At 32.9% G+C, this 27,379-nt stretch overlaps 7 protein-coding genes and 1 pseudogene across 8 annotated transcripts, besides 3 other annotated features; 2 read left to right on the top strand and 6 right to left on the bottom strand.

The window, feature by feature from the left end:
- Positions 1 to 4,530: part of a mobile genetic element that runs on past the window's edge.
- On the bottom strand, positions 142 to 1,223 carry TVAGG3_0727900 (uncharacterized protein; the record flags this gene model as incomplete). The annotated part of the gene is made up of 1 exon (XM_051244388.1): positions 142 to 1,223. A coding segment is annotated over one exon (1,082 nt), but the record flags the coding sequence as incomplete, so codon positions are not given.
- TVAGG3_0727890 (uncharacterized protein) lies at positions 1,281 to 2,058 on the bottom strand (the record flags this gene model as incomplete). The annotated part of the gene is made up of 1 exon (XM_051244387.1): positions 1,281 to 2,058. A coding segment is annotated over one exon (778 nt), but the record flags the coding sequence as incomplete, so codon positions are not given.
- Positions 2,192 to 2,644, bottom strand: TVAGG3_0727880 (protein of unknown function, DUF4106 family; the record flags this gene model as incomplete). The annotated part of the gene is made up of 1 exon (XM_051244386.1): positions 2,192 to 2,644. A coding segment is annotated over one exon (453 nt), but the record flags the coding sequence as incomplete, so codon positions are not given.
- An 86-nt stretch (positions 4,531 to 4,616) lies between the features above and the next one.
- On the bottom strand, positions 4,617 to 4,970 carry TVAGG3_0727860 (protein of unknown function, DUF4106 family; the record flags this gene model as incomplete). Its single annotated transcript, XM_051244385.1, has 1 exon — positions 4,617 to 4,970. One exon carries the CDS (start codon positions 4,968 to 4,970, stop codon positions 4,617 to 4,619), a length of 354 nt encoding a protein of 117 aa, XP_051090972.1.
- A 733-nt stretch (positions 4,971 to 5,703) lies between these two features.
- Positions 5,704 to 6,903, bottom strand: TVAGG3_0727850 (protein of unknown function, DUF4106 family; the record flags this gene model as incomplete). Its single annotated transcript, XM_051244384.1, has 1 exon — positions 5,704 to 6,903. A coding segment is annotated over one exon (1,200 nt), but the record flags the coding sequence as incomplete, so codon positions are not given.
- A 2,391-nt stretch (positions 6,904 to 9,294) lies between these two features.
- On the top strand, positions 9,295 to 11,080 carry TVAGG3_0727840 (uncharacterized protein; the record flags this gene model as incomplete). Its single annotated transcript, XM_001297668.1, has 1 exon — positions 9,702 to 11,009. The coding sequence occupies one exon, from the start codon at positions 9,702 to 9,704 to the stop codon at positions 11,007 to 11,009; it is 1,308 nt and encodes a 435-aa protein (XP_001297669.1).
- Positions 11,081 to 12,598: 1,518 nt separating this feature from the next.
- Positions 12,599 to 12,939: a mobile genetic element.
- Positions 12,940 to 12,959: 20 nt separating this feature from the next.
- Positions 12,960 to 13,897: a mobile genetic element.
- An 867-nt stretch (positions 13,898 to 14,764) lies between these two features.
- Positions 14,765 to 19,342, top strand: TVAGG3_0727810 (annotated as a pseudogene). The gene has a single exon: positions 14,765 to 15,833. A coding segment is annotated over exon 1 (1,069 nt).
- A 6,861-nt stretch (positions 19,343 to 26,203) lies between these two features.
- TVAGG3_0727800 (synaptogyrin family) lies at positions 26,204 to 27,078 on the bottom strand (the record flags this gene model as incomplete). Its single annotated transcript, XM_001277138.1, has 1 exon — positions 26,204 to 27,078. A coding segment is annotated over one exon (875 nt), but the record flags the coding sequence as incomplete, so codon positions are not given.
- Between the last annotated feature and the right edge of the window lie 301 nt (positions 27,079 to 27,379).

Genomic DNA, 27,379 nt, shown 5'->3' with positions numbered 1-27,379 from the left:
TTTTTCTTTGTATATACGCCGTTCTGTATGTCTAAAAGATTTTTGACATTTGCCAAGAATGTTCGTTTAGAAGCTGTCATATAACCATACTCTTGACAATATTGTTTATACGAGTCGTACAAAGACCTTTCATCTAAACACTCAAAGTTAGTCTCATCTATAAACAGTTCATATACACTCTTGTTTGCTTCTAACAATGTTTGTCTCTCTTCGGTATATGGAATTTGTCTTGGATTGAACTTAGAAATATCTAATGTCATGAAATATGAGAACAAGTGGTTGTAAAAGTTAGGTGTCAAGGTTTCTGCTAAGTCGTCAAAATATTCTGTATCTTGCATATGAGCTTCTGACGTTCTGACAACTACATATCTTCTGTCAGAACTTTCTAACTTCATCGGAACGGCATTGTTTGAAACCATGATGAAATTTGCAACATTTTCACAAACTCTTTGGTCTTTATATTTTCTTTCAACAACTCCAACTTTGTCTGTTATAAGACTCTTCAAAGCATCTGAGTTCAAAACTTTTGTTGTATCTATACTTTGAAGTTCATTGCAAACTATAAGTTTCATATTCTCTATTGAGGAGTTAAACTTGCCACAGATGTTTTCTAAGTTTGTCATATTAGGGTTCGAATAACCTTCTAATAGTTTGCATAAGATATCTGTAAAGAATGTGTTCTTACCAGTTCCTTGTTTTCCAATTATAATGAGAGCAATTTCATTCTTAGCACTTGGATGTTGTAAGATGTTTGCAAACCAACATAAGATATACTCATAGACTCTTTCGTTTCCATTGCATATAATTTCTTTGACATGGTCTAACCAAGCTTCTATAACATTTTCTTTCCATTCTACTTGTTCGTATTTATATCCAGTGAAGATAGAATAGAAGTTTGGAGATGGTGTATAGAACTTTATACCTCGAACTGAAAAATCTTCTAACTTTGACAATAAGATATCCCAAGCATCTAACATCTTCATACCAACTTGTACGACTTTTATTTTCTTAAGTTTCTGTCTACATTCTTGTTCTGAAACTATGGTTGCTCTTGGTTTGTTAAAGACAACATCCCATTCTTTCATGACATAACATTCTGGGGCAGAGTCGACATAAATGACTAAACGTTTCAAATTCTCGACTGCTTTGTTATAGTCTCTAAATGGACACATATTTCTGAACGCTTGGAAGTCATAAAAATCTGAAACGTCTATTCTGTACATTTTTATAAAAATAAAAAAAAATATTTTTTTATTCTTGAGCTATTTGTTGTTCTTGAGCTATTTGTTGCATTTGTTGTTCTTGAGCTATTTGTTGTTGAAGTTGTTCTTGTAGTACAATACTTTCACCAGTTGCATCTTCCAATTCGAAACTTTCTGCCGTCATTGACAAATACATAGGACATAAAAGTTTTACAGGAACAAAGTTTGCGTCGACTAAGGTTAAGTTTATGTTTGCTAAAGTGTTTGAGTTCACTAAAGCTGAAAACTCTGCATTCGAATGAACAATAGGCAAACCAGCAGAGAAAGTGTTGTTTATACGCATGAGTATCTTTTGGTCATAGTAGTTTCTGTCGACATTCGAATAGCACTTTGAACCTAAGTTTGAAACAATATATAAAATAGGTGTACTTAAAGTCAATGGAACAGACATTCCTTGTATGACACCTTTTCCTGTTATAGGAAACTGTTGGTAGTAAAAACCAGATATAAGTTTTGTATTATAGCTCATATCGTTTATACTAAACTCAGTCGGACATCCAAACATAATGAAACCTGCTCTAGTTGCAGCACATGTTACATCCGTCCTTAAAGTATTAAATAAGTCAACAAAACCTGTTGGTGGTATATCTGAGTAAGTATCTTCAAAGAAGTATTTTTTACCATTCACAACAACAAAGTCTTCTGGTGTCAAAAGAGCAAAACAGGCTTTAGTCGTCATTGTGTTTAAAGTTAGTTTACAATACCGTCCTTGAGGACTTTGTAAGTTTGTTGTTATAGAATTATATGACTCAGGGTTTTTAGTCGTAATAGTATAAACCACTATGTCTTCTGCCATTTACTTAGCAAACAAACTTTAATGAAATGTTGTGGTCGTCAAATATTTTTATGACGTCTGGGAAACTATATTTTAAGTTCAACGTTTCACCTCCTTTCATAACGTATATCTTGTCAATGACATTATATGAAACACCACAGCAAGCAATGTCGGGTTCTATTTCTTTGATGTTTATATCGTCTGCCTCTGTCAAAAGTTTCAATAGTTCTTTCAAAATTTCATGAGGTGCGATGACATATGAGTTCACTTTTACAGGGTTGTGCTCAACCAAGTTTAACATTATACCCAAAGCCTGACAAATCTTCTCCTGAGTTTTAAGTTTGTCTTTAAGTTGTTGGTAGTCGTTTCGAATATCTGCAACAGAACTTAAGTCTCTGCTAACTTCAGGATATGTTGGTTGTTCTTTTACAGGAACTATTGTTATACCATCTTCGTCTTCGTATGGTTTCCCCACTTCAACATCTCTTTCTTTGACATTGACAACAACACTTTGACTGTTTGTTTGAGTTGGTGAATTTAACTTCACATCTGCCACCGCCATTAAACCTTTTGAAACACTTACGCTTCTATTTTTCGGAAATGACATTTTACTTAGAATAAAAAGATGGACGTATTTGAGTATCTCTTCGAATTGAAGCAAAACAAAGTTTACACACACAAACAATACAAGTTCATTGACAGAGTAGTTCTTTATACAAACAATGGAAAATGTTATAGAATAGCAGTCTTTGCTGAACCAAAATATTTTCATAAAGCAAAGAAAGTTGGTATAACTGAAATGGTGAAAGTTCTTGAAGCAGACAAAAATATAACAACAAAACTGACCGATATTTCTAAAGGTAAGTTTATAATACAATATTATATCAAAACTGGCGTACTGTCAATATTTGACGGAGAGAAGTCAGTTCAAGAACAACTTACTGACCTGCTGCCAAAATCTGCTCGATGGAAGCTGTCGTTATACCAATCTGAGGAGCCCCAGCAGGTTTCATCGAACGAATTTTCAAAAGAGCATCTTCCGTGAAAAGTGCTATTGGTTTTGTAAACTTCTTTGCTTTCAATTCATCTGGACCGTCTCTGTCACCAGTATATTGTATTTGAACTGTACCAACAGTTGAAAATACCACCCATAAAGTCTTCTGAGTCAGCAAATGGAATGCCAAGCCAAAAGTTTGAACGGTCTCCATTTGTATATTGAGTTTTTTGACCTCCTGTATGAGTCCATACTTTCACATATGGCATAATAGAACTTTGCATTTCAGGGTTAATGGTTGTTGTGAAGTTGTTGTTAAAGTTCATAGCATCTAATGTCAAGTTGTATGACCTCATATCCTCAACTGTAGAATATTCTTCTCTTGGATAGTATTTGCCATCTATGTTTATATGGTATTTAATACCAGGGTTGTAGAAGCAAGAATAGTCATTTATAGTTCGTCTGAACAGTACAAACATAGTATCTGCATGTTTCATTGCAGTTGTTAAAGCAATATCTGTTCTTGCACCTGGGTCAGCACTTTGGTTTCCAACTTCACCTGCAAAGTCTTTGACAGATATTTGGTGTATAGGGAACATAAGTGGAACTGCAATATATTTGGCAGCTAAAGCATTTGAAATATCTGGGTCCAACATATAGACTGCAAGTCTGCTTTCTATTCTCTTGCATTCAAACTTTTCGCATGTGAACTTAACTGGGTCCCAAGCAGTTCCAGCAGCATTGAAATAATAGTTTACTTCAGTGTTGAGGTTTGAGAAACCAAAGTCTAAGTCAACTTTGTCTTTGCAAAAGTCGGCGAATGACGTTTTATTTGTTCCCACTACGTCTGTAAGAGTGAATGGGTCTTGTGTTGGTGCAATGACTAAGTTATTTTTGCTTGGAGTAAGTTCGATAGAAATTTTTCCTGCCCAGTTTGGCAAGTATCTTAAAAACCTGAAGATGAGGAAAGATGACAAAGGAACTCTAAGTTTCAATTTTACTTTGGTTACTGCATTTCCATCTGAACCAGAAAGGTTAACATAAACTCCTGGAACGTTAGGGTCAAGTCTTCTTATTTTCTCAATAGTTGCATACTGGTCTGTTTGTTCTCTAGCTTGTGGTTGTACTGAGTTTCTCAAAGCGAACCATTCATAGTTTGCCCATGTTACTGTTTGAACTAAGTCAGAGTTAGAATATATCTTATATCCCATGAAAACTTCTGGAGCATATTGGTATCCGACATAGAAAATTCCATTGCAACCTTTCTTGTCAGACAACTTGGCAGAAGGTTTTATTTCAATGTCTTGTTCCACGTATAAGAATGAGTTGTCAATAGAAATTATATGAAACCTGTCGCAAGCAATATCTACTGTTGTTGAAGAACCTTCTCCAAACTCACCTACGTTTCCATAAGAAACAGCAGTTGTATATTCGTAAGTTCCAGGAACTATTTCTGACCTTCTAATGGCATTGTCGCATTCGTTATACCATTCGGAAACATTTCCATTCATAGCATCCAAAACTGTTGGCGTTATATTCTGAGCGGCGTACATTTCATATGAGTAAAAATATAGAATAGTTGGATTTATATGTCATAATAGAACCCACTCCGACCAAGCTTTACTTTCTTCCTGACTGAGTTTTTAACTCTTCTTTTTCCTTCATTGCCCTCTGCTTGAAGTTGTTGCATCTTTGCATTATGTTCATCTAGTATGTTGCAAATTTTCCATGTCCTTTTTGCCTTTTGGCTCTGGTCGCCCATCTCAGGTACCCTATATCCTAGAAAGAGTTTGTCATAGTTTGTATTTGAGTCTTCGCGTATTGTTTGCATGACTCTTTCCTGAGTTTCTGGTTCAAGCTCTTCAAACAGAGCTTGTCCATATGGAATAAGCTCGTTTCCAAATATATGTTTTTGTAGCCATTCTGGTTTTCTTTCCATGTTACCAAACAATATCTTTTGTGAATGGGAAAGCTTTTACCCAATCTTTCAGTCTTGCGTCGTTTATTTCTGTAGTTGGTTTTATTTTGTCAAGGAACATGTTTTTCAATACTAACATTTCATTTGGTACTGTCCATTTGAGTTTTCTTAAATATTCATCCCTTCTCGGTTCATTGTCTGCAAAGTAAGTTTTTATGACATTTTGTAAACTTTCGTTTGCAAGGTCATGTACAATAGGTTCTCTTCCTTCTCCCTCCCCTAACTTTTCTTTCTAAACTCTTCACCAAATATACCATCTCTATGGTTCTGTGTAGTTCTTTGAGATAAATGTTCTAGAACGTCAGGTGTTATATTTCCTTCAGCCATGTTCATTTCTACTGGTCCAAAATATCTGCATCTTTCATATCTTTCAATGGCATTAAAGCCGCGCTGAAAATACCAGCTATATCTGGTTCACCATTCACTTCCATTGCGTCTACAACTTCTTGGAATTGTGGTTGTAAGTTTATGAACCACCTATCTGGATTAGCTTTATGACCCCATCTCATTGTAGTTCCATCGTCTGCAGAAACAAAAGTAGGTTTGTTTCCATCTTGGTTAGGTTCTGAATGAACTTTAAACAATGTTTCATTTCTATATGTTTTCTTGAAATTTAACCTTTTATCTTCACCGAGTTCATCCGAAGATTGAACGTTAAATGCTCGTAAGTAAAAGGGTTGTTGTATTTGTGTACATTTTCTTTCAGTACTTTCATTCTATGCTGAATATTTTCATCTGGTGTTGGAGTCTTTTGTATGTCGGCAAACATTTTTCGATATTCTTCTACTATGTCAGCCGAATTTTTTTTAGACTCTTGGAAATATTCCATATTCTCCGCATACTCTTGTTGAGGGTCAAGATTTTTCGGCTGTTCCAAATCTTCATCTGGTTCTGTGAAGTTAGTTTCCAAAGGAGGGACTTGTTCGTTTCCTTCAGGCTCTTCTAGCTGTTGTTGCTGAACTATTTCTTCCATGTCTGGTTGTATCTGAACTTCTTCCTGTGGAGTTTCTTGTACCTCATCTGCTGGCATTTCATATATTCCGAGACCGTTTTCAACAATTTCCCTATCTACGTCATCCGCATTCATAAGCTTTTGTTCTTTCGTTCCGTCTCTATTTTTTACGCGTTTCATGACGAAAGTTGAATTGTCATTTAGCTCTGACATCAAATATCTCGGAGTAAATTCATCCATGTCATTTGGATGATATGCTATTAAATCATATCCCTTAGCGAGCTTGTATTTTCCAGGTTTGAGATTATATCCGTTTTGGTGCTGAGCCATAAAGCTAAATAGGTTCGGGTCAGTATTTCCATCCTTGAACTTTCCAATAGCTTCTTTATATCTGTCACTAAAGTCAATACTATCTGGGAAACCACACTCTTCTTTAAGCATTTTTAAGAATTCTTGGTTTCCTTGTTCTCTACTTCTTTTATGTCCTTGCTCTGTTTGTGGTTGTTGTTGTGCAGGGTTTTGAACTGTTGGTTGCTGTGTTGGTTGTTGTGCTGGTTGTGGAGGTGGTTGTTGTGCTGGTTGTTGTGTTGGTTGTTGTGTTGGTTGTTGTGTTGGTTGTTGTGTTGGTTGTTGTGTTGGTTGTTGTGTTGGTTTTGGTGCATGCCTGTGTCTGTGTCCATGTGACGATGTAAATGTTCTAGGTAGTCCTGGTGCAGGTGCTTCTCTTGGAGGGTTTGGTGGTATATAAGTTCCACCAGCTGGCACATATGTTCCATCTGCAGCATAATGTCCTACCTGACTTTTCGTTCTTAAGAAAGCATTTACTAGGTCTGTTTTGGTCTGTTGTAACTCTTTTTCTTGACTTTTCACAACAGTTGCTCTAACGGCGTCATAGGCACTTTGAACTGCCTGTCTCGTTGCTGCATCTGTTATTTTCGTCATATTTTGTGCTACTTCTCTTAACTCTTTGTCGAAACCTTCAGACTTCAGTTTCTTTCCAGATGAGAAGTCGTTCACTTGTTTCACCTTACTATGAAGAGCTTCGAAGGCGTTCTTAAAGTCAGCATTCGTTAAAGCTTCATTTGAACTGTCTTCATCCGCTTGTATTTTTGTCCTTATTGACCCTATGAGTTGGGCTGCTTTAGCGTTGGCTTGGGCATCTAACCAGTCATTGTTAGCTTTTATATATTCCGCGCTTTTCATTGCCTTTTGCATGGCTGCGTCGTTATTTTTACTTTCTTGTGCTAAGTTTTCATACTGTACGGTTTGGTTTTGCAACTGTAAAAGTTTTTCTGCCTTTACATTTGCTTCAACTTCCTTTTTATACTCATCGCTATCCATATATGTCTTCAGGGCTTTTTGTTTTATTTCTTCATCTTTCAGTACTTTATATCGAGTAGTATGGTTTTTCAAATTTACAACATCTTGTTCCATTTTTGCTACTTCTGCTGCTTTTTCTGACACTTTTTTCGCATATTCCTCTGTACTTAGTTCTTTCAGTTGTTCTTCTTTCTTCTTTTCTCTACGTTTAACTCATTGAGTTTCTTTGTGTGTCTGTCATATTCTAGTTTCTTTTCGTTTTCACTTATTTGCTTCTGTATGTCTATGTTTGACTTTTTGACATCTGTTATTTGATTTTTGAGTGAACTCAAATTCATTTGACTTTGAGGGTTATAGGCTGTTCCGTCTGCAGCTCCACCATAGCCTGCCATTTTCGCTAAAAGTGCCGCTCTTAAACCTCCACTCTGTGCACCAACAACTCGGTTTAAAAGCATAGGGTTGCTTGACATTTGTTGCAACATAGTGGGGTCATTCATTATTTGTTGTTGCAACTGTTGTTGTGGTGTCAGTTTTACTATTGGATGTTTCAATGCTCCCTTCCTCTTACGTATATTCTTACGTAGCTTACGTGGCATTTTAAGTGAAGTTAAAAAGCGGTTTTTGACAGATGTTTTATTGTGACTTCTTCGTAAAGACTTTGTTGAGATTTCTTCGTAAAGACTTTGTTGAGACTTCTTCGTAAAGACTTTGTTGAGACTTCTTCGTAAATGACCCAAAAATATATTTTAGGGTAGAAGGGTATATCTAACCTCTTTTCTAACCTCTTTTCTACCTCTTGAATTTTCATGAATTTCTTCGTAAAGACTTTGTTAAGACTTCTTCGTAAAGACTTTGTTGAGACTTCTTCGTAAAGACTTTGTTGAGACTTCTTCGTAAAGACTTTGTCAAGACTTCATCGTAAAGACTTTGTTGAGATTTCTTCGTAAATGACCCTAGTAGTATATTTTTGGTGTAAATTTCATGAAAATTCAAGAGGGTAGAAAAGAGGTTAGAAAAGAGGTTAGATATACCCTTCTACCCTAAAATATATTTTTGGTGTAAATTTCATGAAAATTCAAGAGGGTAGAAAAGAGGTTAGAAAAGAGGTTAGATATACCCTTCTACCCTAAAATATATTTTTGGTGTAAATTTCATGAAAATTCAAGAGGGTAGAAAAGAGGTTAGAAAAGAGGTTAGATATACCCTTCTACCCTAAAATATATTTTTGGTGTAAATTTCATGAAAATTCTGAGTAAAATGACAGATGTTTATATGACACTTTCTCCGGTTTATAGGACCTCTCTCATATTCTAAACATCCTCAGGGCTAGAAGGCACGAAGTGCCTGGAAGCCCCACTCCCTTTTTTTTTTTTTTTTTTTTTTTTTTTGGCGTCATGAATCGAATGGATATGATCAATTTAGTATATATAGTTAAAATGTTAAATTGAATTTTTTATTTGATTCATAACATTTTCTCTAATTTTATCAAAAACATACCAGGCCATCATTTATATTCTCAAAACCCTTGACATTTCTCTTGTTGCATGGTCAATCAAATTGTTGAATATTTCGAACACACTATAGTTAACAATATCCTATTATTTAAGTACCTAATGTCCAATTTAAATTTGTGTGAAAAATTTGCATTTGAGTTGTTCCTGTTTGGAACTGATTATCCATGAAAAAATATTTTAAATTTAAAAAGAGATTATAACTTGGATAATTCAAACATCAAGTAAACCACTTATCTTGATTGATTTTGAATTAATTTTCATTATTCTTGTCTCTAATTGAATTTATTCATTGAGATTCTCTAAATATTCTTGTGAAGATTAAGTTATCAAGACTTAAACCATAAAAATGATTATTTTTGATCATCGAATCAAAATTTATTTGTAAAATATGATATTTATTGTGATGTTACAGAATCCACATCCTATATATCAAAAATAAGAGTTTTCATAATTTCGCGCCTTTTTTTGAAAAGTTTACAAATTCATGCAATGAGTATCTTGGAAAATTCCGTCCGGCAAAAGCATTGCCAAGAACTCAGTAAGCATGAACTAATGAATCTCATGGAGAACTTAGATGTTGTTGCAGAGATTAAAGTTCCCACGCAAATTTTCGTAAGATTTCTAACGTTAAATATTTGTTCGCTCGTAGACATAGTATTGAACGATCCAGATGCAACACAAAAAGTAATTAACAAGATTATGTATATTATAACTTCAAATTTAAGCGACATTAGATACGTTATGACTAGAAGTGACTGTTTATTAGTTTTAATGCTAAACTTTGTCAAGCAAACACTAGATAAATTGAATTCAAAACGAGTTACACGATTTGCGAAGATATTATACCAATTAATTCTAAAATCTGAATACGATTTTTTAGGAAAAATACCGAATCCTTACCAATTCATGTCGTCATTATTTACTATGTCCAAATATTTTGCGATCGAAGAGTTTCTTTCTGAATTTCTTTGTTCAGATAATTTAATTTTTCTGAAATTTTTCGAACACGCTAGAGTTGGATCGATTTTAACACATGAAATCCAAGTAAACCCAAATAATTGCGAAGTGTACCTAAATCTATTATATAAATTAGCAGATAATCCGCACGTAAGCTCAAGATTTTTTATTCCTTTATATTCACGACAGTTCGCTATGACATTAATATCGATAGGCCGTACATCAAAGAGCGCTAATGTTTCAGCTCTTGCTTTCGAATTCGTTGCCATGAAATTAATCGAAAATAAGTATCCGAAAGAAGCTAGAGACTCAGTTCGAGGTCAACTCGTTGCAATATGCAGATTTATTACATCCAAATCGACTCAAAAGTTCGATTGCTCTTTACGTTGTGCAATAGATTTATTAATTTCGATAATTCATACAAAGAACAGCATTGAGCAAGAAATCTTTATCGAAGAAGAAGAGGAAATATACGAGGAAGACAAGGAATTCATTATAGAACCTAGTCCTATTTCTAGACCAAGGCCAAACATTCCACCTTTACCAAGAAAATCAGTACAGATTATGCAAAATTGTCCTTTATCGCCAGATAGAAAAGGAACTCATTCTGGACCACTTAATCCCAATATTTCCCAGACAAATACGAGTTTTTACACATCTAAGACGAAAACGGCTAAAACAAGCAAGATAAACTTCAATACTTTACCTAAAGAAGAAGCAAATCCAGACTTTAACTCAGTTTTGTTCTCAAAATCATGTCCTGTTTTTTCCGGATTATATACTATTGAAGAAGACCAAGAAATCATTGGATCCCCACTCGAATCAAATCTTCTTCCATCAGTAACATCATCCGAGAAGTTCAGACGCCTCTCAGACACAGATCCAACTGTAGAAGCTGCAAGAGCATTATTAAGAGCTTTCTTTAGTAATCCGAACTGCACTTTCTTGCATTCCGCTGTGTTCGACTTATTATCAGAAATCGTTGCTTCTACAGATTTGTTCGCTGTAATCATTGTTTCGTTTGATTTCAAGAAATTTGCCATTGAAGCACTTTCAAAGAACCCAATGGCCCCATATATAGGTTACATCCACGAGATAATTCGCCTTATACAAGGAGATGGCGAATTAATCGACATTGCTTTCGTTATTGATGATGAATGGGATACTAAAGAAGAATTTTATGTTCTTCAAAAGGATTTACATGAAGTTCCAGAGTTTACAGGTATCCTACAAATAGAAAGCCCAAGAATATGGTAATTATTTGTAATATTTTGTTATTTTTATTATATTTTTTGTTCTGTTATATTTATAATTAAATTTGTTTTGTCATAACTTGATACTCTTTTCTTTCTCTCAATGAAAATTCAACTGTGGTATCAAAAGGTTAAACGAAATCATGCTTGTTCATGCTTAAAATCAAAAATTAAGCATGTAAATATTTCACAAACAAGATAAAACATATGCACTACTTACAGTGATCGCTAGATTTGATACGAAATTTCAATCGCTTATTTTGGAAGTATTTTTTGATCGAAAGGTTGAAAATATAACTAAAAGACCTCATACACAACATCTTCTAAGACCATGAAATGAAATAAAAAAGTATTACGCCATTTTGAAACATATCAAATTATTTTGGCAATTTTGATATTTTTCTAACATATAGTTAAATAAGAATAAGGGTTTCGTTTTGCTAAAATTGTCACTTTTATAGCATATTTGTTTTTGGATGTTTTGCGAAACCAAAAAAAAAACTATGATATACAATGTGTGTGTAAAGAAAATACTTTATTTACTAGTTAAAAAATCATTTGGTATTGATCAAGTTATTTTTTCTGGATAAGATATTATATGGATAATTGGATAGAAAATACAATTATATAATCTTGTACCTGGTTTAATTAAGCTAATTGTCATCAGAAACTTGTAATTTTTATGAATTTCAGATTTTCTTTTCATTACTGCTTTTCTTAATAGGTCAAGTTCTTATTTACGTTATAAAGTATGATATTTACAAATATCAAGTTATCATGTTTTTTGAGAAATTATGAGAAACAAACAAAAATGAAAAAGATAGGAATAGCAATGAATAGTGATGTGGGTATAGAAAATGTAAGAGATATGAATGCAAAGCAATCAGTATTTAGGATATTGACCATAGATTTCGAAAAAAAATGCTGCATATTGAGCGAAAACTATGATTATATTATAAGGCTGTCATTTAAAGCATAATGAAACTATTCCCTTTTCATTTTAATCGAATAAGATAGTAAAGATTTTTGAATTAGCTAGAAACTGATGAGATGTTTTCACAAATCAGATTTTTAATCTCTATAATGCATAATTCACTCAATATCTCAATTTTGATATTGCGAGATATTTTTGCTATCGGTTTCGCAATTTTGACACAATAGCAAGAAGGTTCTATTGTTGCATGCTAAGTTCGGTCAACGATAGGAATTGAGGGGAAATTAATCGTCGAGGAAGTACGATTATGTAAAGTAAAAAATGTTGTGGGATTTTTAATATTGTATATAATTTTATAATAAAATTTTTGTGAGACATTTTAAGAAGCACATATAATTTTTTGAATTTAAAAATTAAAGTAGTGTTGAATGAATTTATTGATTAATTTAATACGGATATTTCTCAAAATTAATCAAAAATAGGTTTTCAGAGAACTTTTGAGATATCTTTTCAAAATGTCTTTTTGAAAATATATAAGTATTATATCAAATTGAAAAAAGGTATTTATCAAAATTCTAAATTCTTAATAAAAAATAACTTTTCAGAGGATTGTGATTTTGAAAGCATGAGTAATAAGTAAAAAATATCTACGATTTTAATGAGGGAATTGTTCCTTATGAGGTATACATTATAACTATATACCTCATAAGGAACAATTCCCTCTTGATAGCTGGGAAACTTTCTCTGAATAACTTATCATTTGGAGAAAGTTTCCCAGCTATCTATTAGAAACTAAAGGCTGTGAGGCACTAATATATAATCAGTGCCTCATAGCCTTTAGTTTCTTATTAAAAACGAGAAAACTTGTTCGAAATGATAAACAATTTCGAACAAGTTTTCTCGTTTTAAGGAGGGAATTGTTCCTTATGAGGTATACAGTATGAATATATAACTCATAAGGAACAATTCCCTCTTGATAGCTGGGAAACTTTCTCTGAATAACTTATCATTTGGACAGAAAAAGTGACACTTTACATGGCAAAAAATAGAGCCTTACTTTTGAGATACTTGAGATTGAAACTGAATCTTATGAGGCGGTGATCTTGAATCACTACCTCATAAGGTTCAGTTTCATATAAAATTTGTTGCAATTTGTTATTCTTTTGCAATTATTTCTTATAAGATTTTACATCTTTTAGCGGGGAATGTTTGTTATCATGTATATATTATAAATATCTACACGATAACGAACATTCCTCGCTAAATTGCTGAGAAACTTTGAGGAAATGTCGAACAATTTCCTCAAAGTTTCTCAGATTTATATAGATCACTAGAGTCCCCTAGGCACTGATTCTGGTTCAGTACCTAGGAGGCTCTAGTTCTCTAACGAACTGATAAAATGTTTTTAAATTTTTGGATATTGCTACCTGTGAAGCACTGACTTCAAGTCAGTACCTCACAGGTAGCAATTACATTGAAAGATGGGAGAAACTTTGTCCGAATGTTAAACTATTCGGACAAAGTTTCTCACATTTGTAGTGGAGATGGAAGGCTTTGAGGTATATTGTATTAATATATACCCAAAGCCTTCCATCTCCACTTGAAAGTGTCCAAACTTTGGGTTAATACTTTGCAATTAACCCAAAGTTTGGACACTTTCTAGAAGGAATTGGAGGGTAAGAGATATACGTTCATATGGTATATCTCTTACCCTCCAATTCCTTCTTAAAATGGGAGAAACTTTGTCCGAATGTTAAACTATTCGGACAAAGTTTCTCCCATTTTTTGAAGGAATTGGAGGCTATGAGATACTGATGCAATGTCAGTAACTCATGGCTTCCAATTCCTTCCTAAAACTCATAAAAGTGGACATTACATGCATATAAAATTTGACATGTAAGTCCACTTTTTGTGAGCGGGGATTTGACTCCGTCAAATCCCCTTTTTCGTTTACGAGAAAGCCAAATTCTCTCAAAAAGTTAAGTAGGACCAATTTTTTATAAAAAAAATCCAATTTCATTATGAATGTTAATTAATTTATATAATTATTGAATAAAAAATTTTCTTTGAGATTATGAAAAGTTCTTTGAAAAGTTATTTTTTCTCATTTTTAAATATTGTATTAGCCTATTTATTTATAATCCAAATTAAATAACTTTAAATTCAATATTTAAAGAATAATTTTGAAGGAATTGAGTTACTTCCCCCGACGATAAAATTGAGAGGTTTACATTTTGACCGAACTTAGCATGCAACACTATAAGCATTATTATCAACGTAGAATCTGAATATCATATCAGAAAATGTCGCAAATCTGACATTTACCCGGCCAAATAGCAAAAATAATTGAATACTTTTCGCAAAAACTTTAAAAATCGATAAAAATATGAAATATAGATATTAAAGAGACTTTTTATATAATATTCATAAAGATTTTCCAAAAATATGATACCGCAAAATTAAAAAAGTGATGTCTTGAGTGGAGTCAAAGGTCGAAATTGCTAGCTAAATTTTTTTTAGCGAAATTGCGTATTGTACGTTTTTTTCGCAAAACGAAACCCTTAATAAGAATCTAAATGGAAAATATTTTAATTTTTGAGAAGTTTACAATAAATTTATTTTAATGAATAATTTCAGTTAACTAGCTATCAATAGGAGTTTCGAATAGCCAAATTTTTGACAGCATTTTGAATCTGTTTGAATTGACTTGAGGATTTTGAGAACTGCTTAACGTATGAATGTTATATTATTGATTCCATAACACAAGCAAAAATACATGAAAGTTGGATTGAAAACGATAGCATACAGAAAAACTAATTATTACAATGTCCGAAGAGGCACAGTTCCTCGCTGATTTGGCGAAAGAGAAACGTGTCATCAGCGACAAGCGTAAGAACATAGATAATAATACAAAATTTACTGAAAAGTTCCAACAATATAATAATGGTTGGGTCGCATCAGCCTTCCAACAAAATGAAAGAGAGATTATTATCATTCCACCAAAAGAAATATCAAGACCTAACCCTGTTCCAAAATATACAGATATATCTCCAGAACCAACAGAAATCGGAGAAAAAATCGACGGAACAATACCGAGAGAGAAAGTCCAAGAGTTCCTCGATCTCAAGGAGGACCTCTCGAATCTCAAGGCGCAAAAAGTTACTGACGTCGCGCGTCCTGTTGTCGTATATAACTATCAATACACAAAACCAGAGCCCTTATACAAACCAACTACAAGTTATATATCAATTGAAGCGAAGAACTTTATACCATCAACACTTAAACTCAAAAACCGCAAAGTTAACGGTTATTTCCAACTTTATGATGTTACAAAAGCCGATTACGCTTCGCAGCCGGCCTATTTCCATATAGATGGTCAAACAATGCTCTTCTCACAAGGCAGCAACAAGGTCTGTTTCTTCGAGTTACCACCTAAAAACACAAATATTCGTTTACTTTATGTTGTCAATATTTTGGAAGACGGCAAGGAAGAGCCACACTCCTTATCGTTAATTAAGTTATTCGACGACCAAGGAAAACCAATTCCAGAGCACAGATATCTTCCTGCAGCGATGTTTACAATAACGAAGCCTTATATTACAGATGCACTCGAATTAGCCATTCACGACTCGGACCAAGCTACAGAATCTATCGATTGCACTACTTCAATTCATTATCATTCGAAATCAAAACAATCTTTCTCTTACCAATGGGAAGAGAACAACACAAAACCACTCTGCGTACCATTATTCCCAATACCAAGCTATTCTCCTTATCCAATCATCACAATTCGCGATATTTGGACTACGTTGAATCTTAAATCAGGAAAAGTTTACTTCAAAGCTTGTGTATGCGAGAAACCAAACTACAAGAAACCAGAGCCCCTCAAAATAATCATAAACAAAAGCGGATCTGGTCTTACAGATTTTTATGTTTCTCCGATGTTCAATGGCAATTCAAAACACGCATTCCCTGATTTCATACCGATCGTCCCTACAGAAAACATCTTAAAGTGTCATTTGCTGATTCAATTTTATCATTTTGAAGAAAATTCTAAGATCAAAGAGAAAGCGATCGATACAGCAGTTATTCCATTAAGTTGCATCTCAGGTAATAACAACACATCTGTAGAAGTCGAGCTTTTCTCAGAAGCAGGCAAAGTTTCTAAAGATGCCAATGTAACTCTGCAAACACCAAAGAAATCAGAAGGTTTGTCATTACAGATCACTATCCCTCCATTCTACTTCCCTCCTCAAAACATGGCTACGGCATTGACTGATAATTTCGATATTCCAAGTTTGTCTGGAATTGACGAGTCATATGCTGATCTTTACATCATCCCTCTTTTCTGCCGACTTATTAAGAAGCGCGATTCTAAAGTTCTCCCAACATTGGTTCAATTATTGATCACATTTGGCGATGGCGGTAGAACATCACTTCGAAAGTGGTTGTTCAATCATTTTGATCCACAAACAATTGGTGATGACTTCCCAACATTCTATCCAGAAGCGATTAAAGCATTTTGTCATGAAATCATTGAAAGAAAAATCGAAACAACAATCATTCCAGACTTTTCAACATCTTTACCACTTATTCTTGACATTATGCAGATTGTTTTCTCCGATGGCAAACTTCAATCAACAGCTCAAGACTTAATTACAATTAACAACTCACTTCTTGACTTGATTTGTTTCTTATTGACTGAGGATATTGATTGCAATTCCATTACAGAGTCATTGGGACTCTTCTTCTTCCATAATCTTTCAGATCTTGGAAATGAAGAAATCGTACGATTCGTTTACATATTCCTTCGAACTATATCTAAGGTCAGACCCATAATTGCACATCCAATGTCTGCTACACGAGTTCAATGGATTTTCTTATCTCCATTATCTCTTTCTAAGCACTTCTTGATCAACATGACTAACAACATGAAACCATTATCAACGAACGCTATGTATTCACCTTATTCTAAACTTACATCACAATTTTTGTTGTCGACACAACAATGTTTTGGCGGTCGTGATCCCGACACATTTGCACTTTGTGCAGGCTTTTTAGCTCGATTGTTATCTAACTTAGATGAGATTTGTTATAGTATTCGACAACGAATCGCATTTGCTTTATTCCCTCTTATTGATTTATGTTCTAATCATTTTGAATCCCCATTATTTATGTCTAACAAACGAATGCAAATTGCATTGATTCCATTTGTTTTATTCTTAATCAAGAACAGTGAACAGAAGCAGTTATTATCATTCTTCCATTCATTATCTATCTCATTCAAGTGTCATTTCATTTCATTCCTTAAATTGACCGGAAAAATCATCATTGACACATTGGATGTCATCAAACCAACATATGAATGTCCACAAATTAACTTGAATCTTCTTGATTTGCTGACACATATTTACATCAAATTTTTGTTTGACGTCAAATCAGAATTAGGTTTTGCATGAACGAAGTCATCCAGTTAATTGAAGTTTTGTTGTGTCGATACCAACCAACAGATAACTACAAGTATTTGTATTTACTTTGTGATTCATTATTCGAATCATATCCATTAGAACGTAATTTCATCATCATGTCTACTAAATTAATTATGTACAAACAAGCAAAATCACGTGCATTGAGTACCGCATTGATTATTAACAGTTTCAAACAAGATTACAATCGATATGAACAAGTTAATGTTTCCACACTTTCATTCATTGATGAATACGCAACAATTCTTTTAGAAAACAAAGTTTCAATGATTCCTATGTTTAAAGAATATATTTTGATAATTAAAGAACTTACACCAGACAATAAATCACTTAAAAAGAAAGTTAGTGATCGAATGGATTCTGCTTTATCCATTGCAGATATTGTTGAAAAACAGAAATCATCAAAACAAGCATTGTCCATTCGTTGTCAACAATTAATGTCATTGGCTGATGAAAACATGGACTTTCCAAACATGCGCTTAAAGTGGTTGAGTGAATTAGTTCGTATCAATATCGAATCCGGTGATTATATCTCAGCGTTTGTTTCACAATTACATTGTACATGTTTAATTGCTACGGTTGTTGAACATCGTTCTAAACATGAAAAACTCGAAAATAAAAAGAAGAACGAACGATTGCCTAAACCACCCGGTTTCCATTTATCAACGACACAACCAATCAGAACGGCAAACAATGTCTATGATTACGGCCGATCTAGAACATATCAAGAATTCTTCTTCATTCCTTCAGTTCAAGTCGAAACTAAAGTTAAAGTTGATGCAGGGAATGCCGATGCCGAAATTTTGTTGTCTGATTTTAATGAAAATCTTTTGATTGAATATTTGAATTCATCTGTTTGGTTATGCGAAGAAGCACAGTTATATTATACATTGCGCGGTTTGTCATCAATGGCATTACGTGTTCTTTATCAGAACCGCGATTACGGCCGGTCTAAAGAAATCTGTTCTAAATTGTCCAATTATTTGTCTAGTATTTCTACAGGAAACACAGTTGGTGTCAGTGTTCCATTGTCATTCTTCATGGTTGAACGAAGACAAGGTGGCAAGAAAGATCAACGAATATACTGCTGCAAGAAGACGGAAACAATCCATTTTGTTCAACAACTGAAGAATCGGGAAGGAATTGTTTGTCCAACAGATTATTGCGATCATCATGAGGAATGCAAAGGTGATGGTATTTGTTTGATCCAATTAGAGCCATCGGATGATAAAATCGAAGGTGATGAAGCTCCTCATTCATGGGATAAGTTCCGATCAGTTGTTTCTATCAATAAACAATCACAGAAATCATCTGAAGAACTGAAGAATCCTATTAAAACTCTTTACATCGAAACATCAGAAAAATTACCATTTTATCATCAAGGTGTTTCTATCAAGAAGATCGAGATCCAGGAAGTTCGTGTTAAAGAATTATGTGTTAATACATTGAACCGAGCATTCACATCTCTTGATCAACTTGTCAAAGACTTCGATCCATATCTTTCTATGCCCATTGGTGCATTCAAGGATTCACCAATGGTTATTTTCGGAAAAGATCTTTGTCGATACAAAGAAATGCTTTATACAACATTGCAACATCCTAACTGTGCACGTGACTGTTTGAGTTTTATCAAACAAAAGTATCCAGAACTTCTTGAAGAAAACGTTTCTAAGTTCTCCGAATGTCTTGTTAAAGCACTTAAACAACATCGAAGAGCAGTGAACGAACTTTTGATTGAATTTGAATCCGGTGACGAAATCGATAAAATCAAATCCGATCTGGATGATTGCACAGAAATGATCAACAAGTTCTGCAAAGACTTCGATGTTGATATGATTGACGATCAAACAGTTTATGAAGGTATTGTTGATCCAATGTCATCATTTTGTGCATATGAAAATGAGTATGATTAAAAACATAATATTTTTTTTAATATTTTAAAGTTTATTATAATGTGTTAAAAGATCACTGCTTAGTTTACAACTTAACACCCGAAGATATTTTTCTCCTATGAAAGAATTGATATTTTTGGATTTATCTCTAAAATACAAACTACGCCAGACTTTCAAAATCATCCCTTTAATTTAGAATTAATTCCCAAGACTACTATAAACAGAATTTAATAATTTTTACAATATTTCTATTTGGTTTACAACATTATACATGAAGTTACCATTGACTATGATCGAATTGATATCATTATTATTTCTATATTTTTCTCGTTATTTGTTTGAAAAATGCAGAAGATATGAAAAATTATTAATTTTTATCGTTTAGTAATGAACAAAATAGAAATATGATACTTACCAAAAAGAAAATTCATTGATGGACAAAATGAACAAATTTTATTTTCTTTCTTTTGTTCAAATAATATTATTTCAAGATTTCCTTCACATGGACTTAAATCAATGAATTTTAATATATTCTTAAATGAAACTTCTCCTTTTTCTGATGTATCAACAAATCCATAAGATGAATAAGAATCAATACTACATCGATAGATATAAATCTGTCCACCAAATGCTTCAAATAATTTTCCTTTGTTAATCTGAGAATTGTTTTGGAAAGATGAATCGAAAATATCAAGTCTATAAGATGAAACATAAACAATTCCCCAATCTTCATAATTTTGAGAATTATTTATATAATTACATCGGTCAATTCTTCCTGGACATTCAAAAAACATAGTAATCATTCCGCCAGTTGCGTTTAAATTGTCAAAATTACAAAATGAAACATTTACTGTTGATTCAACATGAGTATAATCAAAACCTGTTTTTTGTTTTGAAATACAGTTAGAAATGTTTGTTTTTGAAAGTGATCCAAAACATTGTTTTTGGTAAATCATACATGCTACTGAACTATTTCCTCCATTACAAATTGATCCTTGGAGGATTGTACTGTTGATTTTTCCTTTGAAATGAAGAAATTGACCACTTGAAGAAGTTTGGCTTTCAAATGAACAGAATTTATCAATAATAATGGCAGTATTACTAGAATTTTTAATATATACTGTACCTGGACCTTTTGAAAAAACGTTTTCGCAAAGTAAAATCGAGTAATCATTTGTATTTTTGAATTTAACTGCTCTATCTTGTAAGTTGATAAATTTACAGATGTATGCAAAGCATTTTTTATCTGCTGTTGTGACTTGTTGAACTTCACCTGTAATGACTGAAGAAGGAGGATCAATTCCTTCATAATAAAGACGCCAAATACTATTTGTAACTTCTTCACAATGAACATGTTTTCTAAAAGCAATTAATTTGAACTTGGTTTAGAGCCAAAAAGACTCCCGAATTAAATTTTAAAAATGAAAGGGGGTAACACCATATTGAACTTCCTTCCTATAATTCAAAATTAAAATTAATTTCAAGTACTAATTTTGAATGTTTGAATCATTCTATATTATCAGCAAAACAGCGGAGTTGAATTACAATATGGGCAATAACTTTTGAATAGAATATTCTTGATAAAGTGAAATGGGAGTGAATTTATATTAAGAATATAGGTTTTGCACAATCAAACTATATGAAATGGTTTAAATTTGGAGATTTCTGTAAGACAATATATTTTTTAATAGAAGTTCATATAGAAAAATCAAATGTAAATTTTTATTCAATAAGAAAATTTAAACTTCTTCACCTACATCAGTATTTGTTGTTGATGATTTGTATTTTCGGATAACAATAAATGCAATAATAAATATTGCAATTTCAATAATAATACCAATGACGATTCCAGAAATTGCACCAGCTGGAGCTTTATTACTAGAACTATTCTTCTGATTATCAGTACCTGAAGTTTCATTCGATGTTTGTGTTTTTGGTAACCATAATGGCTTCAAATTTCCATTATCATACTGAGGATAGCCTTCATTTGATATCTTTGGATCATCAAATTTAAAATCAGAAAGTTCGATCCTTCCGTCAATTAATAAAATGTTAATATAGTTTGTATGACTACATGAATAAATCTCTGATTCCTTTAAATCTTCTGATAGTAATAATTCATTGTTATTATTTTTACAATAAATATGACTCCTAGACTTACTTTGTGGTCCTATATAATACCATATATTTCCAACTCTTGGAAAATTTTCATGACCCCCTACCCAGGGTCCTAAAATGGGTATTTTCCTCACACAGACACCGTGGTTTTTTGAGCCGGGAAATAAATAGCGCAGACAGTTTCTACATATAGAGATATGCTTATACTTAGAGTTTGACGGGAATCTAAAGTGATTTTTTTCTGCATCGCGAAATCTAATGCAATCTCAAAATCATGAAGAAACTGCAAATCGGAGCGCAATTTTTTAATATGTTAATATATAAAGGTACCCCTACTACTGCAAATGCTTCAAATGAAAATCTAAGAAATCAGATTAATTTGATCACATTAGTATAGTATTGGTCAAACCAAAAACTCATATGTTGATATATAGCCTATAGATATTCATATTATCTACTTTTCATTGAATTACATAAGATTGAATAATCTCATAAATATTCTTTTTAATTTTCCGAATTCCGTGTGCATTTAGATTGCCTATACCTGTATATAATAATTCTAGAATGGTTTGGTTAGATATTAAGTTTTTTAGATTAATATTTTAACATTTTGATAAAACAAGCATTTGTTCCATTTTAGAATCGCCATTGAACTCTAGTTTGACTAACATGATGTTGTATGATCAAATAAATTCTAACTTCATGAGATAAATTTTGAAATTAGAAAATGCGATATCTGACTCAAATATTTATCTGAACACATTTAACATTCAATGATAAACTAAAGTACTATACAGCAGATTCGATTTGGCTTATATTTTATATAATCAACAAATAATCCTTAAAATTGTGCTATTCACGTTGCTCAAAGATGTATTGAACATTCCCTACTTGTGTATTGATAAAATTAGATATAGATTCTAATGTAAATCGATATTTTGAAAATTCATATATATTTTGTCTTGGTTTGGCATTTGATCGTGTTGAAACCGGAATTGCAATATATATCATCTAAATATATAACTATCAAAATATGAGCTATAGATTTTTAAATTATTCTCCTGAATATAGTGACTAACATAATTATATTGAATTGAGTAGTAAGAATCATAAATATTAGAATCTGACGATAATTTATTATAACTTTATATAGGAACAAGATTATAAATGATGATGAAAATAAAGATTAAATTTAAATCTGAAAATTTGAAAACATTAAGTGTATATGATAGCATTACAAAATTAAATTTTATGTGGAAGAGGAAATAGAGGAATTAGAAGTATTATGAGAAAATAATAAGATATAAAAACAAGATTCTATTAAATGAGTTAATTTATAGAAAGGAATAACAGTGTGAATGTAGTAAATGAATGTTTTCATGATGTATTATTGAAATCTTAAGTTTTGTTAAGAAGATAATAAGGGAATCAAATTTTGTATTAGGAAGTTTGACCGACAAGAGTGTATTGTGCACTCTTGTCGGTCTGCATGTCTCATTCTGGGAGACATTGTCACTGCATGTCTCCCAAAATGAGACACTCTTCCGCATTCATAACTTGAATGCGGAAGTTTGACCGACAAACGTGTATGGTGCACTCTTGTCGGTCTGCATGTCTCATTCCGGGAGACATTGTCACTGCATGTCTCCCAGAATGAGACATTCTTCCGCATTCATAACTTGAATGCGGAAGTTTGACCGACAAACGTGTATGGTGCACTCTTGTCGGTCTGCATGTCTCATTCCGGGAGACATTGTCACTGCATGTCTCCCAGAATGAGACAATATTCTGCAATCAGAATGTGGTTGCAAAACTTTGACCGACAAGAGTGTATTGTGCACTCTTGTCGGTCTGCATGTCTCATTCCGGGAGACATTGTCACTGCATGTCTCCCAGAATGAGACAATATTCTGCAATCAGAATGTGGTTGCAAAACTTTGACCGACAAGAGTGTATTGTGCACTCTTGTCGGTCTGCATGTCTCATTCCGGGAGACATTGTCACTGCATGTCTCCCAGAATGAGACAATATTCTGCAATCAGAATGTGGTTGCAAAACTTTGACCGACAAGAGTGTATTGTGCACTCTTGTCGGTCTGCATGTCTCATTCTGGGAGACATTGTCACTGCATGTCTCCCAAAATGAGACACTCTTCCGCATTCATAACTTGAATGCGGAAGTTTGACCGACAAGAGTGTATTATGCACTCTTGTCGATCTAAATGTATCTTACAATCAAAGACACTTTCATACAATCTTTTCGAAGTTAAAAAAAAATTTAATTATTTCTTTCTTTTGTTTATTAAATCCCCTTACTCACGTACTAATCTCTTTTAGAGACTCTATCGAGCTATCCCCAGATATAAACCTGTGACAATAATACGTATTTACTCTCTTCATATTCTGATCTCATGACACATTATCGCAAAAACTATAATTATACAACACATCTCATAAAGTCTCATTTTAGCCCTATCTAAGCGTTCAAAACATATTTTCCACACGTAATCTGATTCTTCTGGCTCCGCTGATTCGATTTCTGCTGTCAGATCGTGAAAATATGCATCACATAAAGAGATAAATGCAAATTGCACAACTTAATATTTTCCTTAAAATTTCTCTTCAGGTTCATACCTAAATAAGCTCTTTTTTTGAAAATTCAATTTTTTTCCAAAAATGTATGAATTCAAAAGTTCAGATTATATCTAGTCATTTTCCAACATTAATTTTGTGTTTTAGTTTTTGAGATATTCATTTTATTATACGTATTATTCAGAAAATTAAAAGAATTTGCGAGGGGAAACGGAGGAGATAATAAATATGTAAAGATGGATGAATAGACAATTTGAAAAAAAAGCAATAATTTTGAGTTGTGTTTATCTCTTTATGTGATGCATATTTTCACGATCTGACAGCAGAAATCGAATCAGCGGAGCCAGAAGAATCAGATTACGTGTGGAAAATATGTTTTGAACGCTTAGATAGGGCTAAAATGAGACTTTATGAGATGTGTTGTATAATTATAGTTTTTGCGATAATGTGTCATGAGATCAGAATATGAAGAGAGTAAATACGTATTATTGTCACAGGTTTATATCTGGGGATAGCTCGATAGAGTCTCTAAAAGAGATTAGTACGTGAGTAAGGGGATTTAATAAACAAAAGAAAGAAATAATTAAATTTTTTTTTAACTTCGAAAAGATTGTATGAAAGTGTCTTTGATTGTAAGATACATTTAGATCGACAAGAGTGCATAATACACTCTTGTCGGTCAAACTTCCGCATTCAAGTTATGAATGCGGAAGAGTGTCTCATTTTGGGAGACATGCAGTGACAATGTCTCCCAGAATGAGACATGCAGACCGACAAGAGTGCACAATACACTCTTGTCGGTCGAAGTTTTGCAATCGCGTTGTGATTGCAAAAGATTGTGCTATTCCTGCATATTGTCTACGAGCCTGCTTCATAAAATTGAATCCTTCTATCCAAATTAAATGCGATTTCGCTAATCTTTCATCTAAAATCACTAATCAGAAGCATATTGCAAGTTAACTTGAACCGGCATGTTCCTCCTATCCTGTCTTTCAGTTCTTTCTATCAGCCATGGTTCACAAGGAGGAGAGCTTTGCGCACAATCAGACATAAGATTGCGGCAGAGGAACCGGGAAGAGAGCAGCTTGAAGCGGTAAGCTGTTTTCAAGTCTTTAGTTAACAAACTTTAACAAAAGACATCTAAAAAATTTGAAATAATTGCAAAATAATGCCGTCAGGTAATGCGCACCTAAGGGTGGTGTTTTGCGGGAGCTGGGGGTATCTTGGTGAGTACTCAGGAGGCCAAGAATGGCACCCCAACCGACATTTTGCTGACGCATTGTGTAAGCAACCATTCTGATAACCGCTCAAACCGTCGGGACAAAATAATTTATGAAATTATAAGTCATCTTTCTAATACATATTTTTGGAAGGGCGTAAGATATGCCAACTTAAATATATTATTAAATATGAGAAAATCGCTCAACAAAAAAACAATTCTTTCAAAAAGTTTGACATTGATCTTTCTAATACATATCCTATGGAAGGAGTTTACATTCACAAAATAAAAACCAGTTCAAAATCTTATTACTCCTTGAATTAAAATCATTTAATTTCAAATCCATTCCAAATCCTTAAATCTGTATTAAAATCATTTTGCCAACCACCAACACAATACAAATTACATTTCCATATATCTTCTTGTCCATTTTAATTTTTTATCTCATTTTATTTAATTTTATTTAAAGCATATAGACAACGAGATCCTTTACACATAGTTATATAAAAGTCAAATACATAATAAATTCTTAATTCTAGAGATATCTCAAAATCTCAATTTTTTAATTTAAAATACCTTTCATTTTTCACAGTACTATCACAACAAACAAGCCATTTACTAATTAACACATATAAGAAAAATATCAAATTAAAAAACAACTTTCAATATCATTCGCATCGAATTCTATTTTTTCATAATTATCAACTACATCTTATTATATAATATATGTCGGCGCATATTCCACTCTATACAAGTGTCAGACACACTCACACAAAGCTGTGAGATTCATACCTCTATCAGTAGGACTTCTCAAATCAAGAACACATATGTTTCACTATCGCACATCTGTGTAGGATCTAATTAACCCTTTGGACTGGTACTTCAAAATTTGATAATTTGATAATTTCATGTGATATCATCATTTGCCTTTAAAACAACTGTGCGTTAAACTAGACACGTTTCTCTATCATAATGCAAAATATCAAAGTTTGGGAGACTCCCAAAGTGTCTGAAACTGATCATAAGGGTGAAAAACCGTTTTCCAGAAGTTGGAAACGTAGGGTATCTCACATTCACTGAAAACGGTGAATAAGAGTAGATATATTGATTTGTATTAGAAGACTCAAAATAATATGCTGATTGTTGACCAGACATTGTGTTAACTGAATAATTATATTTGGAAGACCAAAATGATTTCTTTATGAAGAAAACTAATATATTTTGTGGTCCATTTGTTGATGAAAGAATCGATGAATCATCTGTATAATTATCTTCGCGTTTGATTCCTGCAACATTTGACATAACAACAATCTGTTCGCATTTTGTCATACAAATGACTTTTATCGGTGTTGAATCAATTTTAAGTGTTTTTAGTTCATCTGAAAAAATGACTTCAACTTTTTTAGCATCTTTAAATGCAGGAAGACAACCATCAACATCAAATATTCCTGATATTTCATATTCAACACTTTTTTCCATATCAATATGAACACAAGTCCCATAATTTTCATGGATATCAGTAAAATATAGATTTCCTTGATAGTAACCATAACTTGATTGACTAATTCTTTTTACATAATGTGTTGGTTTATTTGCATAAGCAATTATTAAATGTGAGTTTGTTAATTGTGGCAATTCATAAGTAAAATCTTTAACATTGATAACTACACTTACATGCATATCAGATGAATAACGTTCTGAAATTCCATTATATTGAAGAACTAAATTTGGCTGGCGACCTTTTATTCTAAGTAAAATTGATTTTTCATATTCATGTTCATTTTCATTTATTAATGAATAAACAGGCTTCAAAGGTTCTCCATTTTCGAGCATAAACATATTTGCATTTCTGAATACAGCAATTGTTATATATGAACATCAAGCCCTAATTTGAATTGTTTTTACTTCATCATTTGTAAATTGAAGAGTTAATTCATCATCAGATACACATGGAGGCAATACAGCATCAATTTGTCTGATATCTCTTGCTTCATTCATTTTATTTGTTGATTTAATTTTTTGTTTATGCATACCCCGAGACGGATTTATTGAATGCAGTATCCGTGTATAATTTTCTTCGATCGATGACGAATGATGAAATAGTAGGTGAAGCATCAAAAAATTTAAAATACGT

Source organism: Trichomonas vaginalis, chromosome III (assembly GCF_026262505.1).
Source record: "Trichomonas vaginalis G3 chromosome III, whole genome shotgun sequence".
In the NCBI taxonomy this organism is placed as follows: domain Eukaryota; phylum Parabasalia; order Trichomonadida; family Trichomonadidae; genus Trichomonas; species Trichomonas vaginalis.
Note: the sequence above shows the minus strand (reverse complement) of the source record. Positions and strands in the feature narration are given on the sequence as shown.